Here is a 15,363-nt window from a genome sequence, read left to right as displayed (position 1 = left end):
TCTCTCTCTCTCTCTCTCTCTCTCTCTCCCCCCCACCCACCCAGCGGCCATGGCTCTCAGTCTCCTGAGCCTCCTAAAAACAAAGCCAAGTCTGGTGCCAAAGCTCTCCATGGTGAGTAGCTATTTTACTGCTTTCCCTTTCCTGAGTAGAGGAGAGAAACGTGTCCGGGTTTGCTGTGTGAGCTCCTCAAAGCCTCGTCTGCTGTAGAAACGTCTGATGTTTGGGTCGAGTCTCTGCACAGAGCTGCACTTTGTCCTGCAGAGCCACATGCACTCAGACGTCTGACCGCGCCCAGCCTCGGTGAGGATAATGCAGTCCACAGAAAATGTAGGCGTGTATGTATAGGGAGCTGAAATCATGGCGTCGCACCCTGGTGGCCTCTGTTCCACTAGCTTCAGTGGCTCGTTAAGCATTTTCTCATCGTTCATTGTAAGAAAGCTGAGAACATTCCTCTGGATTTTTGATTTCATATTCTGTGACAAGCCACTGACCTCTACAACGCCTGCTACCTTTGAAACCTTTGTGGTTTTAACCAGGTTTACTAATGACTTACCTTTTTAGGAAAAACTACAGTTTCTGTGATCACTTCATGGCACAGCGCTACGCGTGCTGCTACGCTGCATGTCGCTCTTATTTACCACTGTTCTGGACTTCGGCGAACCAAACAGCACAGTGTTAACGTGTTTCCGATGTTAGTCTCACCTCTCTAAACGTTTTAAGTTGTAGAAAATGTCGGAGCGTGTGTGATACTCAGAGCCGTCCCTCGACTCAGGACATCAGTTCAATTCTCCCGCAGGTCGACCAGCATCATCTGGTGACATTTCATCCGCAGCTGGGCTTCTGGGAGGAAGTGGTGTTCATTAAAGCCTGGTACAAACGGAAATATTATGTTAATGTCAAAATTATGTTGTTTTAAAGAAACTCATCTTTACAGTGCAAACAGCTGCGGTGAAACTCTCAGTGCTGGTTCTACTCATTAGAAATCTCATTTTGAACGGGCTTCTCTTTCTGCCAGGAAGCAACCTGGAGGTTTCGGCTTCACTTTGCCTCCTGCAGGACCAAAAAAATCGTGCGTTATCACCGTGTTGCTGTCGTAATGTTTTGTGCAGCTTTATGGGTATAAAATGAGTTGTTAATTGTTTCATATGTTGTCTGTGAACAACCACTAGTCAGAAGAACGTAGCTGTGGCTTTTCCCGTGTTATGACTCCCAGACCTCAAACTCACACCTTGGATAGTAACTCTAGTGTTTCTCGACAGTTACACAGCTGCTCAACAGCAAATCAAACAGAGTAAGTGATAAATCTACTAAATCAAACAATTGGACATCAAAGCAGAGCCAAAGATACACTTTGAGAAAAGGCCGCTCTCAACATGAACACATCAGCAGTATCACCAGGGGCCTCGACGGGAGCTTAAAACTCTAAGCAAAGATAAAACACACAAAGCTGCCAGAGCGGGAAGGACGTAAGCTCCAGGTGACTGATGGCTGAGGCCGGAGGCTGACAGTCGTCCAGGTGAGAGGAAATGGCAGAGAGCTCTCCCAAGATAGGACATAGTTTAGAGAGTGACTTCAGCAGCAGGTTGGTAACTGCAGAATTACTGGACAGGTGTGTGAGAGCAGCGAGCCTGGGGAGCCCTGCACCGCATATGCAGGTTTACGGTCAGACCTGCCCTCTGCTCTCTTTACGGTTGGGTTGCACCTCTGTCTCCACCAACACATCTTGAGTGGCATCACAACGAGGCCATGGTCCTGGACCCGCAGAGGCCATGTTCAGAGCAGAGTGAAGAGTTTGTGTGTCTATGTGGATGAGGCCTCAGTCCTCACACACCTCCTGTGTCTCCACACCAACAGGATCAGACGACATCTACTTCCTTCGCTCGTCTTCCAAACACAAAAAGCAAAGTCGAAGTGAGCTGTGTGTGTGTGTGTGTGTGTGTGTGTGGCTTGACATAACATTGGTCTTATTTTTGTACCTATGGAAACAGTTGGCCTGACTGACCCCTCAGGAGGCCCTGGGGCCAGAGCTTGCTTTTGGGCCCTTGTTGGGGACAGAGTACATGAAGAGATTTAGAAGTGAATCGAGCTCTTTGCTCATATTTGAACCATTTGTAAGGTGCACGGAGGATAGACAGAGTGTGAAGTGGTTAAAACACTGACAGCACTGTGACTATACAGAATAACGGTGATGAACGTGTCGGCGCCTCAGTAAAACATTGGTCCCAGGGCTCCATGAGATCACAGCACCAGATGGGCTCAGGCGATGGTGTGCACATTTCCACACCAAGTTGTCAGTGAAGTTACCAAAACCAACTAACATGCAGCTGATCTCAGAGTGAAACTTGTTCAGTCATGTGTAAAGTGAAGGTAATGGGCCAGAATTAGTGAGAACACCTGTGCAGGTGAGCTGGACCTGTGGGATCAAGGGCTTCAAACTTGTCTGGCAGGAACATGATCCGCTCTACAAAAATAAGACCTGTGGTGTGAAAATCAGGGTTTGTCTTTGAGGTTTGGCCAACATGTGGGACTGACGCTGGTCTTTTATTAAACTCAACTGTGACGTGTTTAGTGACACTTACTGCACTGGATTGAAACTACATGGACTCAGAGGCTCTAAGCCAGTTTGGCTTTAAACTGGAGACGTTAGTTGTCACTACTGGACAGCAGTGAAGTCCCACAGTGTTCAGACCTGTGTGCAGTTATGATGCATGTTTGTGTGAATTTAAAAAGCCAAACTATTTTACAACATATGAATGATCCGATGGTCCAGGCTTTGTCTTTCTCTCAGCCACGTTCTGCCTCTGGTTCTGACATCTAAAGACCGACGACCTGAACACACCGGTGTTCAGATCACATGTATGTGTAGCTGTCTGCTCTCTGCTGCAGGTTTCAGTCCAACCGTACAAACAGATGTGGAAAGTAAAGGTAATAGAAACCAAAGCTGCAGGTTCATGTGACAATGAGCTGCTGAAGCTTGAACGCACTTAATTGTTCTCACATTTGACCTTTAAATACACAACTGAATACAAATCAGTCCATTTGATCAGGCAAAGGGAATCACAGCTTCTAAACCCTGTTGTGTCTGAGCCTTTTTGTCCAGGGCCTGTAGCATGAAGCGAGATTAGCAGCTTATCCAGCCGACTCTGGGCTCAGCTCAGGTTTTCAGGTACCACAAAGCTGGCTCACTTTTAATCGGGCTCGATTGTCACGGTAACTTGTGCTGCCTGTTTAACTTGCTTCAGAGCAGGTTAACTTCAGAGGATCAGATCCAAATCTGTCAACAGCCTGAGCCCCGACCAATCACATCACTAGAAACAATGGGCGATTGTTCCTATGGGGTCTGAGCCCACATTAATGCGATGAGTACAGATGTTTCTACAGAGCAGTCGTATCGTTGTGCTGTTTCAGGCTTTCTGGATTTCTAACAGACTGAGGACATCTGCAGCCTTCGTGATGATCAGCACTGTGTTTTAAAGGAACAGATGATTTGATTACGGACTGAATTCCTGACTGTCAATGTTTTCACAGGCTCCATCACTGCAGCTCAGAATCACGAGGACACTCTGTGACAATGGTCTTTTATCAGATCAATAAGCCACACTTAAAATGTCTCCTGATTATAAGTGACCCTGTGCCCTGAGGTGTAGCTCCTCCCCGGTGTCCTCTCTGCTCTGGCTGCACAAACCGTTGGGTTTTTGACAACAGCTTCTTCATCATCAGATAAAGGAGGAAACAATACTCACTGAATACGGCCCTTAAAATAATGCTGTTAATGTGTGGTGTTTTCATGGTCTTTCCTTAGTATTTGAACATTATTCCTAGAGTTTCTATAGTTTCTTATTCTGTTCTACTTTTGTGACTTGTTCACAGTTCACCTGTCGTGACGTGACTTCGTACTCTGCCTATAAACAAGTTTCCCAGCAGGCATCACTGCTCTGTCTCGTATTAGACTCAGAGGCCAACTTCACTCATGGTGCTGTTGTTTCTAATTAACAACTCGCCCTCCTTCACGGGCACTCGTGGCCTGATGGGAAAAGCCAGATTGAACAGAGCCAGCTGATGACCGGCTGCATGGTACTGGCCATAGTTACCCTCAGTTAAGCCAGATCACCCCTAGAGAACCAGAATAAACTGAACTGGCTTTGTGATGCAGGCCTCTGCGTGCCTTCAGGCCTCCTGTCCCGGTCTAGACCATCAGTTCTCTGCCCTTTAAACCATAAAAAGGTCCAGCTGAGATTAAAGTGTTTGTGCAGTGTTGCCTTACTCTGTAAACACAATGTCTTGTGTCGTCTCTACTTAAAAAGGCCAGATCTGTGCTTTGTGTCTCTGTGATGGCTGTTCAGGAGCATCAGAAATGAGCTGCATAAACATTTTCAGTTGGACTTAAACACTGAATGAGTGGAATCTCACATTGAAGTGACAGTCACTTTTCTGTTCAGTTCCACTCATGGTTTCAGCTGCCGAGTCTGTTTTTAATGTGTGAGCCTCTTCACCAATTTCCCCTTATGAAATGTGACGTGCCAGTCTGTCCAAGAGCCTCCGGTGACCGTCGGACACTGTTACTGTTTTCTAACAAACTGAACCAATTTTATTTCAAATAAAATTGTAATAACTTGTGATTGTAGAGCTGGTTTGCTGTAAAACATGGCAAATATTAAAAGATTATGTTCACAGAGAAATGACATGATTACAATTTATGATGAAGTAAGTACATGAGTGTCCGACATAATCCAGCAGCGCCCTGGAGGGACTGTGCTGTCTGATTGTAGCATCAGAATTTCTCACCACATGAGTTAATGAGAAGCTTCACTAACTGCTCTGCTGTTTTTGTCAGAACAAGGGAAACACTACACCAAAAACAGCATCAACAGCCTGACGGACACGTCACAGTACCACGTGGAGGTGAGAACGGAGACTCTGCACAGTCGTCACACACTCTGTCCTTGTCACTGGTCCTAATTATCATCCTGCTCATAATGAGGCCTGCATGAAGAAACACACGTTTATCTATTACGCTTCATCTTCAAAGTGTGTCTCTGGGCGGGGAAACCATTACTCGTGGCTGTAATGTGGCAAGATGTGCCCTCACATCGGCCCCGCTGACACAGCTGACGGGGTCAGGGTTAGGGCTGTTTCTCTTTACTAGTGACCTCGCGGCTGTGGCCACCAAACGGTGGTTCACCATGACGACACGACAGTTGCGAGCTCGTTAATATGCGGATCAGGATTCATTGGGTGCTTTGCAATGACTATGGTTTAAAAGGGGCGTGTCCAGGGCATGAGGCTGATTCACCTGTGCACAGTTCTAGGTGGTGCTCAGTTGTTCGCCATCTGTGACACCGTCACCCTCCACTTGAGCCTCCTAATTACATTTCTCTGTTGTTGCTAAGGGCAGTGGTCACACCAGCAGCTTTAATTTAAAGTCGTTCTGTGCTGCAGTTCCCCAAAAACATTTGAGTGAACCAATCTGCAGATTTAACTCACCCACACTGAATGGATGGTTCCATAACCTCATGTGGTAGATAGGCATGACGATGTAACCATGGGAACATGTACACGTGACCTCAGTGTGTGTTTGTCAGACCCAGCGTTAAAGGAGCCATGATGCAGGATCCAGGGGGGCTTGACCCTGTACTACCAGCCACTGGCATCAAAGCTTTACTGTGCACATTTACACACATCTGTGTTAATGCAGGTACACGTTCATGAAGTGAAATGTGTCGTTCTCCATCAAAATCACTAGACCAGTATTTAACCAGTTTGAAACCAGCGCATGCAGAATCATCAGGAGGGTGCATGGTAGTTTCCCAGTGCGGTTTAGAGCGGGTGCCTCGGCTTTGATCCACATGAAGTGACTGTGTAGAGAATAAGGAGCAGCTGTGTTTGTATTTCGTGTTTACAACCTGTTCTCCTGTGTCATGTGCAGCATCTCACCACATTCGTATTGGACCGTAAAGACGGGATGATCACGGTGGACGACGGGATCAGACGTCTCCGTCTGCTGGATGCCAAAGGTAGAGTGTGGTCTCAGGAGATGCTGCTGCAGGTGGAGGAGAAGACTGTCAGCCTCATCGACCTGGAGACAAGGGTGAGGCTCACCGACTCGAATCGTATGCTGCAGATATTTTGACACACCACTGGGTGACCTGCTTCTTCCTCAGGTGAAATGTCTGTTTCCAACGCATTGTTCTGTGCAGCGTGAGGAGCTAGTGGAGTTCAGACGCTGTCCAAAGTAACCACTGGAGCTATTTTAATTAGGACTCAGTATGAAACTGTATCAGTGTCAGCGCTCTTGAACTTTTCACATTTAGCTGATAGTGGGTTTTCCTGCGACGCGTCCTGACGTGTGTTTTCAGAACGAGCTGGAGAACTTCCCCATTGGGACAATCCAGCACTGCCAGGCTGTGATGAACACCTGCAGCTACGACTCCATCCTGGCTCTGGTGTGTAAAGAGTCCGGTCAGCCTAAACCAGACCTCCACCTGTTCCAGTGTGACAACATCAAGGTAACCTTCCTCTGATTGGTTCTTTTAGTTCAGAGTCACAGGTGTGTTAAACAGCATGTAACCATAGCAACAGGCCTGATGTTTTGTATCAGGCTAACCTTAAGTGATTCAAAGACCCCTGGGAACTTAAGGCCCTCTGAAGCTGTGGCTGCTCTGCTGCCTCCTTAATCACATTTAAAGGCTCAAGGGCCTCTGTAAGCATGAGGAACAGTTGCAGCTTCCTCAAGGATTTTTAAACCTCCTTAAGTAGCTCTGCACTGGCCTTATGGACCTCTAAAAGCTCCTTGAGGACACAAGAAACCTCCTCAGGGATCTCTGCAGCCTTTTTATGGACCTGCAGCCTCCTCGGGGAGCCCTGGACAACCTTACAAGTTTCTTGTGAAGTCCCAGGACCGTTGGGCCCTAGAACCTTTTGTCAAGAACCTTTGAATCCTTCTTAAGAATCTCAGTATCATCCTCAAGGACCTCTGTATCCATCATAATGTCCATGTAACCCTCTTCGGCACCTTGGGAAGCCTGTAAAGGACCCCCAAAACCTCCTCAAAATTCTCAAGAACCTTGTCGTGCTGCTCAAAGGGCGATTTATTACTGATTAATAGATGAATCGGTAATTGAAGTGATTGCTAACTGCAGACATGCCCCAGGTGTAATGTCTGAAAGGGCTTTGAATTGGTTGTTTGTGTGTTGACCTTCCTCAGGCGAATCTGATCCACGCAGACATCGAAAGTGCCATGATCGATGCCAAAGGATGCAAAGTGAAGAAGAGACCAGAGACACTGAAGTAAGAACTGATCATCTGTCACTTGTCCTTATTGAACAGTGTTTGTCATGCAGACAGCTGATTGGCTCATCCACTTGTTCATCTGTCTGCAGGATGATCACTCAGGAAGGGGGTGGGACCCACCCCCCCCCCCCCCGCCGCTCCCGCCCCCGAACCCCCTGTATCGTCTGAGCAGGTGGATGTAAAGACCCGCGTGGCTGCCTGGTCGGCCTGGACCAATGAGCAGCAAGACTGTGAGTGACTTCACTTCACAGGACGTGTGTGTGTATCAATAGTTTTGCTGGTTTGAGTCATTTTTTGGAAAAATTCTCAGGTTCATGAATGCGTTTAGTTTTCGGGTCCCCTGGTCAACACTCTGCAGTGGAGTGAGTATCTTTGGGGCTGTTGGTTTGACAAAACAAGACTTTTGGATTCTGGGGGGGAAAATCATTTTGGTTTTTGGTTCATTATTTTCAGGCTTGTGCACAAACCTGGAGTTGGCAGGTGAGGGCTTAATGTCAGGGTGAATCTCCAAAGTGATGAGTGAGGTCATTTCTCTGTTGCAGATGAGAGGCAGAGGCAGGTGTCAGCGGACGGACCGGTGGACCTGACAGCAGCCAGGGTAGACAGAGACGTGGTGAGTCACCTCCGTCACTGTGGTCCTGTCAAAAGCTGCCGTGCTGTTTACTGATCTGAGAGCAGCCGGTGGGCCTGAGTTTAAATCTGAGGGCGCTCCGGGTCACGGCACAGTAGATGAAAGGTTGAACCTGACTGAAGAACATTGTTTAATCAGTTTGGGAGCGCAGAAGGAAAAATCTGCTTACATAACGAGAGATTTCTGTGAGTGTGGGAAAACTGAACTCTGCTCTGTTGGTTTAGGTTTAGTCATTAAAGTCAGTAAATCAGTCCTGAATAAATGTCACGTTAAGGACAAAGCCGAAGGTGAGATGAAACAAACTGTTTCCTTGTAGCTCGCTGGTTATTAGAGACAACAATAAAACCAACATTTGTTTTGCAGCAAATCCTGAACCACCTCCTGGACGACATTGAGTTCTTTGTGACCAAACTTCATAAGGCCGCCGAGGCCTGTAACGAGCTCTCCAAGAGGAAGAAGACCAAGAAAGGCAAAAAGAAAGGTCCTGGAGGTGAGGACGCGTGCTGCTTGTGCACGTCCCTGCTCTTGTGTTCTCTGTGCACAGTGTGACTAAATCATCACTCAGCTTTCCACTTAGATTTTTTTTTGCCTCCAACTCTTCGATCCAGCTCAGGTAAAAGTCATTTTCTGTAGTTGAGAATTTGTGTGATGTTTACTGGTGATGTGTCCACCAGAGGGCGTCCTGACTCTACGCTCCAAGTCCCCCAGCGAGGGCGAGTTTGTCGACTGTCTGCAGAAGTTCAAACACGCCTTCAACCAGCTGGTATGAGCCCCTCCTTCTCTTGACCACAGGAGCAGAAGCTGTCTTTTCCGAACGTCTCACTGTGTGTGTTGTGTGAACTGCAGGAGAAACTGAAGGATCATATCCAGAATCCCAGCGCTGTGGACCTGCTGCACTTCCTCTTCACTCCCCTCAGCATGGTCTGTGTTCTAAAGCCTGTTGATTTGTTCCTCCCCAGAGCTTCATGTGTGTGTTCCAGCCTCCTGTGGTTTGTTAACTGGGTTCTGACCGTTGTCCTGCAGGTGATCCAGACGTCGGGCAGCGTGGACCTGGCTCGCAGTGTCGTGGTTCCTCTGTTGACCCGAGAGGCCATCGACTTCCTTCACACCTCAGGAACAGCAGAGGAGAGACACCTGTGGGTCACTCTGGGGGACGGGTGGACCAAATGCAGGTGTGTGTGTGCATGCGGTAGGAGCTCTACATGTGCCAAACAGGACCGACCATAAGCAGATTACACTGTCTGCCTTTTAGCATCCTAGCAAGGTAACATGCTAAATGTTGGCTACTAAACAACAGCGAGCATTTTGCTCTGTTAATATTAGCATGTGTTCGTCCAGCAGCGGTAACACAGTCTATTACTGTTACTCTGCTCCACCCAGGTTGGTCTCCTGGACCGCTGCTCCATGGTTAACCACAAATCAGATGCAATCATTTGACCCGGTGACCAACTTCTTACTGTGTCTGCAGGTTGGAGTGGCCGAAGGATCACTACTTTCCTCCCTGTGCGCTGAAGTTCCGTGATGGCTGGGAGCCCCCAGCGTTCTCGGTGGGTCCCGGTCGAGAGCAGGAGCTGACCCAGCTGGCGGAGACGCTGGTCAGCGCTGAGATCCAGAGACACGAGGAGCTGGAGGAGGTCGGGTTTCTATCTGCACCCCCACACATTCAGTCGCACGTCCCAGGAACGTGTAGTTTGATTTGTTTCTCTGTGTTGGTGCAGCAGTCGGCGGTGCAGAGGTCCCCCCCCGCAGACGGGTACGCCTTCTCCGACGCCTCCTACAAACGCACGCAGATCCTGGATCAGGACATGGCCGTGGCTGCACTTAAACAGGCCGTTGGTCGCCGTGTAGACCGGTAACATCCTGACGCCCTGGAGAACTGATCCCACTATCGTGTCTGTGAAACTGTGGAGGAGCAAATCTGCCTTATTCATCACCACCAGAAAACAGGAGTCAGTAAAGGTGGAAGCAAAATTTACATTAACTTATTCACTTATTAACATAGTTACACAATTTATAAATGTAGGTTTCTTGAAATATCAATTTGTGTAACTTTGCTCATTTTAGTATTTCAGGATTTATTCGTACCTTTTGTTTCGATGCAGTGGTGAATAAGGCGTTGTTCCTCTTTCTAACTGGAGTCTTCTGATGAGCTGCTCGTTTTGGGACTTTTCCTTTCTGATTGTTTGCTGCTTAACACGAGGAATCGGAGGGAAAAGATCCAAACTGGACAAACCAACTTTCTTCAGAACTAATCTTCCTTTGCTTTGAACCTTTTTAGCTTTGAAACTTCAGCACTGAATTATCTTTGAATCACGACTTTAATTTCATTTCTCTCTCATCTGGGACATTTCTCCATGGCTTCCTGGAGCCAGGTAACAGTTCATAGAGGCACGGCTCTGGGCCCGGTTAGATTTTGGACTGTAGCTAAACATCACTGTGTGACACTGTTGGCTGTGAGTGATACAAATATTCTGACTAAATGGCACGGTCAGTGGCTAAAAAGGTGTTTAAAACATCGTGACAATTTTATGAAACATGGCAGGTCGGACCAGAAAAAACTAAATCCTGTGCATGAGTGAATAGTTTGTGCTCTGACCGGAGCAACGTGTGCACTTTGTGCTCCTGGATTAGCTCATTTTGAACGTACAATTAATGTTAATCTCCTTAAAACATTGGTCTCGGTCATTGTTTCCCCTTGAACATGTTAAATATGAACACAGTTCTTTTCTTGTGTGCAAAACGTACTAAATCAGGGTCAGTGGTTTTTTCTTTTTCTTTTTTTCCATCCACATTCTGTCTGTGACTGTTGTACTTGCGTTGTGGCTGGTTGATATATTTCAGAAGTTTTGATGTGGACAGCAGAGGCCAACCGAAACAGTTCGCCAAGTCCAAATACGACTTCGTGGCACGAAACAACACGGAGCTGTCTGTCCTCAAAGACGAGGTTGTCGAGGTATGCTTTGTGTTTTAATAAGAAATCATCCGCGCCAATGTTTATGTTCATGTCAGAGAAATTATGTTATATCATCAAAATCGATCTCTGTCAGCCAGATCAGCGACCAGCCAAACAGAATATTTTCTGTTTGGTGGTTTCACATTTCAGTCTGGTTCTTCTTTCAGTTCTACTTGCTGATACAAACACAAGCCCTGTGAGAGCCGCTCCTGCTGCACATACTAGCATCGAGCAAGACAAACCGAATTCCTTGTCTCATCCCCGACTCTCGTCTGGCAGGTTCTCGATGACAGGAAGCAGTGGTGGAAGGTTCGTAACGGCTGCGGGGCGTCCGGCTATGTGCCAAACAACATCCTGGAGATGACCAAAGCCGTGGACATCACTGGCCGAGGAGAGCCCGTCTACAGCCACACCATCCAGGTAGAACCCAGTGGGGCGAGGAAACTGGTCACATCATGATAGTGTTGCCAGTTTCAGCGTTGAAAATGTTTGTGTCAAAGATTATTTAGAACTGAGTGAAGTGTGAACACACAGACATGAAACACAGCTGATCTGGTTCAGTGTGACGTCCACTTCATGAGGATCTCATGTCCCTCCACAATAAACCTCCACAAATCCCCTTAGAAACCAGAGGAGCAGAGGCTGCATGAGCTGCCTGCCAGTCCTCCTTCAGTGTCTCGGTGATCCAGTGATATCTGTGTGGACGTCCACACAGGAGCTGCTCAGTCCCTTCAGTTCCTAAAATGTGATAAATGTAGGTTTAAAACAAAGTGGGTCTGAAGCTGTTTAACAAAAGAATCTCTTAACTGTACTGACGTTCAAGTTCCTGTTCTCCGCAAAGGAAACGAACCACTGTTAGTTTCATCTGCCATTACATCACTGTCTCATTTCCACTCATGTTTATTTTTAATTTCCAAAGCTCATGATGCCAAAGAAGGAGTTTGAGTTGTTTAAGGTAGGTCCAGGGTCATGTGGTTGTTGGTTTGCAGTAGAATTCCACAAATCACCATATGCTTTGCTGTGGGTCCTTAAAGGAGCAGTCTGACGACGTGGACCTGGTTCTCTGTGAGAGGACCGCCGCTGTCAGACTGCTCTTTTTAAAAGTGTCTGATTGATGTGTAGAAGATCCTGTCAACAGTAGGTGTGTAGACTTCCCCTGCAGTGAGTTTGTGGTGAGTGTTGTCAAACACGTCACTCTGGCGTCTCATCACCATATTTGTGTTTGGTTTTGCATCGGCAGCAATTACTGGGAGAGTTGAACGAGGTAAATGGCAAACAGACAGTACAACTTTAGAAAGTGAGCTTCATGTGTTTCAGTCAGTAAACACTGATGTGTTTCCAGATTCCAGGCTGTAAAACCTGGAAACAAACCTCCGCTTGTCCCCCACAGAAGCAGAGTACGAGGACAGACCACATTCCCAGTAAACCAGGAGCCGCTCCGATGCCTCCAGCCCCTGTCAGGGTCCCCACGCCTCCACTGCCTCCCCCTGCCGCCGAGCCTGCCAGACCGGCCCCCATCAGCCGCCAGAACAGTATCACGTCCAACGGCAGCGTGGCCACGAGGGACCACAACAGCCAGGGACCAGTAGTTGTCGACCGTGAGTCCATCATGGACTCTTGGTGTCCATAACTTTATAATGGTTGTCCTGGAAACGGGTAAAACGCTTAAAGCACATGCAGATTGTTTCCCTTGATTTTAGGAAAATAACATTTTTCCCACCCAGCTGAGATTTAATTTTGTGACCTGTGAACTTCATATCTCTGCATTATACCTGGGTAAAAGTACAAAGGTGTTATCAAAATAATCTTAAAGTACTAACAGTACCAGTAGTGATTCTGCAGAACAGCCCAGTTCATCGGATCATTGTGTTCCTCAGCTGGTAAAGGTGGAGCTGATGTTAACTACCTTATGTAAAGAACAGCTTCCTCAGAACTTGTGAAAATGTACCGAGTTCCTTACCCATGCTGCTGAGTTCAGCTGGTAATGATACAATACCAACCGTGTTACCCGGTCCATTGTGTCCGTCCACAGGCAGGAAGTCCAACATGGAGGAGGTTCAGGACGAGCTGATGCACAGACTGACTCTGGGCCGCAGCACTCAGAAGAAGTTTCAGGTTCCCTGTCGCAGTAACAGCAACCTCCACCCGTCGGTCAGCATCACCTACGAGTCCACACCCGATGAGGTCAAAGCCTGGTTGGAGGCCAAAGGCTTCAGCCCCGTGTGAGTCTCAGGTCCACCGCTGGGTCATGAGGCCAGCCGGAGTCCTCACGCTTTTTATTCTAATGTAAAGCAAAGTGATGATGCACTTTAGGCTGTGACAGAGACGGTTAAAGTGAAGGCAGACATTATATTATGTTAAGAGTCAGATTATCAGCTAGTACATCAAAATCTTTTTCACTCCAAACCAAGATGTGTAAACAGATAAGACAGAACAGGGTCGCAGCGGTATCCCAGTTTCACGGTACACCATGGTATGAAAATGGAGAGTTATCATACCGGGCACATTCGGTTATTACCGGTATTGAAATAAAACACAGTGCATGTACACCTTTCTTCCCCGACTGCCTGTCGGACTCCACACCAGTGGACAAAGGGCAGAAAGGAGGCGGCTGAAATCAGCAAACTCCATCCAGTAACAAAGACATTTAAACCAGCAGGATTAGTTTGGCGATCTCAGAAACGAGCGGCGTCTCTCCTACAGGTCAACGTATGTGTCCCGTCTATAACTTTAACCCCAAATGATAAACGTCAGGTATAAAATGCTCTATCAAGATCAATTTCCACGTTGTCTGGTCATTGACTGATCTCTGACTTACAGCAGGACTCACACTGATCTGATCCCACAAACACACAGACTTTGCCGGCTCGTGTGTGTGTGTGTGTGTGTGTGTGTGTGTGTGTGATTAAAGACAGACGGGATCGGTCTGGCACTAGCAGCTATTGTGATTATGGTTTAAAGCAAGGCGGTGCCACGTCTCACTACTGTCAGACATTTAACAGACCAGTCAGTCGATTAATGGAGAAACTAACCAGCAGGTTGATCTGTACTGAAAATAATCAGTAGCTGCACTTGGACCCAAACTAGTTCAGCAGAGCTGCAGCTGCACCGGCCACGTCCTGCTTTATATCGGTGCACGAGACGGGCTGGTGACGTGGCACTAGAATATACTGTATAGTACAACATTCTTCTGCAGTGAGTAGCCTGCTAATACTTTCGGTACATGTTTGTGTTAATACTTAACATTGTAACAGAGTAGGTTACTTTTACAGTGAGGTATTAGTACTTTAACTTAAGGGACATGAATACGTGCTCTGCTACTGGTGCTAGGATGCAAACTAACAGGCTTTAGTCATGTAACATGTTATCTGCTGTGTTTTAAATCTTTCTCTGTTCCTTCTTCGGGGTCAGTCTACTGCTGCAGTCCAGCTCAGTCTGCTGCAGTAAACAAAGACCTTTCATTTTTCTGAGGGTCGTTGTAGCTGATGATAGTAACTGTGTAATACTGAGACGGGTACCACACCGTGAAAATCACACCCCATTGCAAACCTCGACAGAGTTGTTAGAGAAGGCAGAAATGTGACTTAAATTTAAAGAGAAAAATACGTAGTACATTAAAAAACATTTTAAGTGACAGTAACGACCATTTACATCACAAGGATTAATGAGAGAACCATTAGACGAGATGTCCAACTGTGACTAGTTGAAATGACACCAAGTCTAGATGATAAGTCCAAGTATTAATTGATAAGTCAGGTTTATTGATCTGGGCTTCAGCTCAGATTTGAACAAACCCAGGAAGATAAATCTCCAGAATGACACCGGTTTGATGAAGCTTTGTTGGCGTCACAGTAGCTAGAGGGGTTTGTATAAATTATCAAGTTGTTGGAAACAACATCTGGCCTGATTGTGTAATTCATTGCTTCCTCGTCACCTTTTACCCAAATGTTTCAGTATTTTTTGGTCTGAAAATTCACCAGGTTGTTGCTCAGTTGCACCCTGCTCATGTTTTCCAGAGCAAAGGGTGAGGTAAAAATTAGACTCGGAGGCAGATGTACTTACTGTGTTCCTACCTGTGTCCCCCGTGTGCAGCACCATCACCAGCCTCGGCGTGCTGACTGGAGCTCAGCTGTTTTCTCTCAACAAAGAGGAGCTGAAGACAGTTTGTCCCGACGATGGCGCTCGAGTCTACAGTCAGGTCACCGTCCAGAAGGCCGCACTGGAGGTGGGTGTTCTGCTCACACATGATGCCATCGACACCCTTCCAGCCTAAACATGGACTGTTTCTCTTCATGATGTGATGTGTAGAAGGAGTGCTGATGAAAGGTTTCCTTTTTTCATGAATAACTCTCCCTGTAAAGTTACACTAGAGTCGCTTCAGATATGTGAAGCTTTCATAGGTTTAAAGGCCGTTGTGGGAAAGCATTACGATGCCCTGTGACAGTACAGTGAGCTGGTGATTGGATCATTGGTGTGTGGATGTCCTCC

At 47.0% G+C, this 15,363-nt stretch overlaps 1 protein-coding gene across 1 annotated transcript in view; it reads left to right on the top strand.

Moving 5' to 3' along the window:
- eps8a (EGFR pathway substrate 8a, signaling adaptor) overlaps nt 1–15,363 on the top strand; it is a 31,859-nt gene that overhangs the window by 10,219 nt on the left and 6,277 nt on the right. The window contains exons 3-20 of the mRNA XM_020613420.1: nt 45–112; nt 4,836–4,903; nt 5,928–6,089; nt 6,358–6,507; nt 7,206–7,288; nt 7,394–7,521; nt 7,834–7,904; nt 8,286–8,412; nt 8,597–8,685; nt 8,769–8,843; nt 8,946–9,094; nt 9,391–9,556; nt 9,641–9,774; nt 10,764–10,875; nt 11,155–11,295; nt 12,266–12,473; nt 12,908–13,097; nt 14,968–15,100. Of these exons, the coding sequence (XP_020469076.1) occupies nt 45–112; nt 4,836–4,903; nt 5,928–6,089; nt 6,358–6,507; nt 7,206–7,288; nt 7,394–7,521; nt 7,834–7,904; nt 8,286–8,412; nt 8,597–8,685; nt 8,769–8,843; nt 8,946–9,094; nt 9,391–9,556; nt 9,641–9,774; nt 10,764–10,875; nt 11,155–11,295; nt 12,266–12,473; nt 12,908–13,097; nt 14,968–15,100 (2,254 nt within the window). The remainder of the gene's footprint in view (nt 1–44; nt 113–4,835; nt 4,904–5,927; nt 6,090–6,357; nt 6,508–7,205; nt 7,289–7,393; nt 7,522–7,833; nt 7,905–8,285; nt 8,413–8,596; nt 8,686–8,768; nt 8,844–8,945; nt 9,095–9,390; nt 9,557–9,640; nt 9,775–10,763; nt 10,876–11,154; nt 11,296–12,265; nt 12,474–12,907; nt 13,098–14,967; nt 15,101–15,363) is intronic.

The sequence above is a fragment of the Monopterus albus genome, unplaced genomic scaffold (assembly GCF_001952655.1).
Source record: "Monopterus albus unplaced genomic scaffold, M_albus_1.0 scaffold134.1, whole genome shotgun sequence".
Taxonomy (NCBI): domain Eukaryota; kingdom Metazoa; phylum Chordata; class Actinopteri; order Synbranchiformes; family Synbranchidae; genus Monopterus; species Monopterus albus.
Note: the sequence above shows the minus strand (reverse complement) of the source record. Positions and strands in the feature narration are given on the sequence as shown.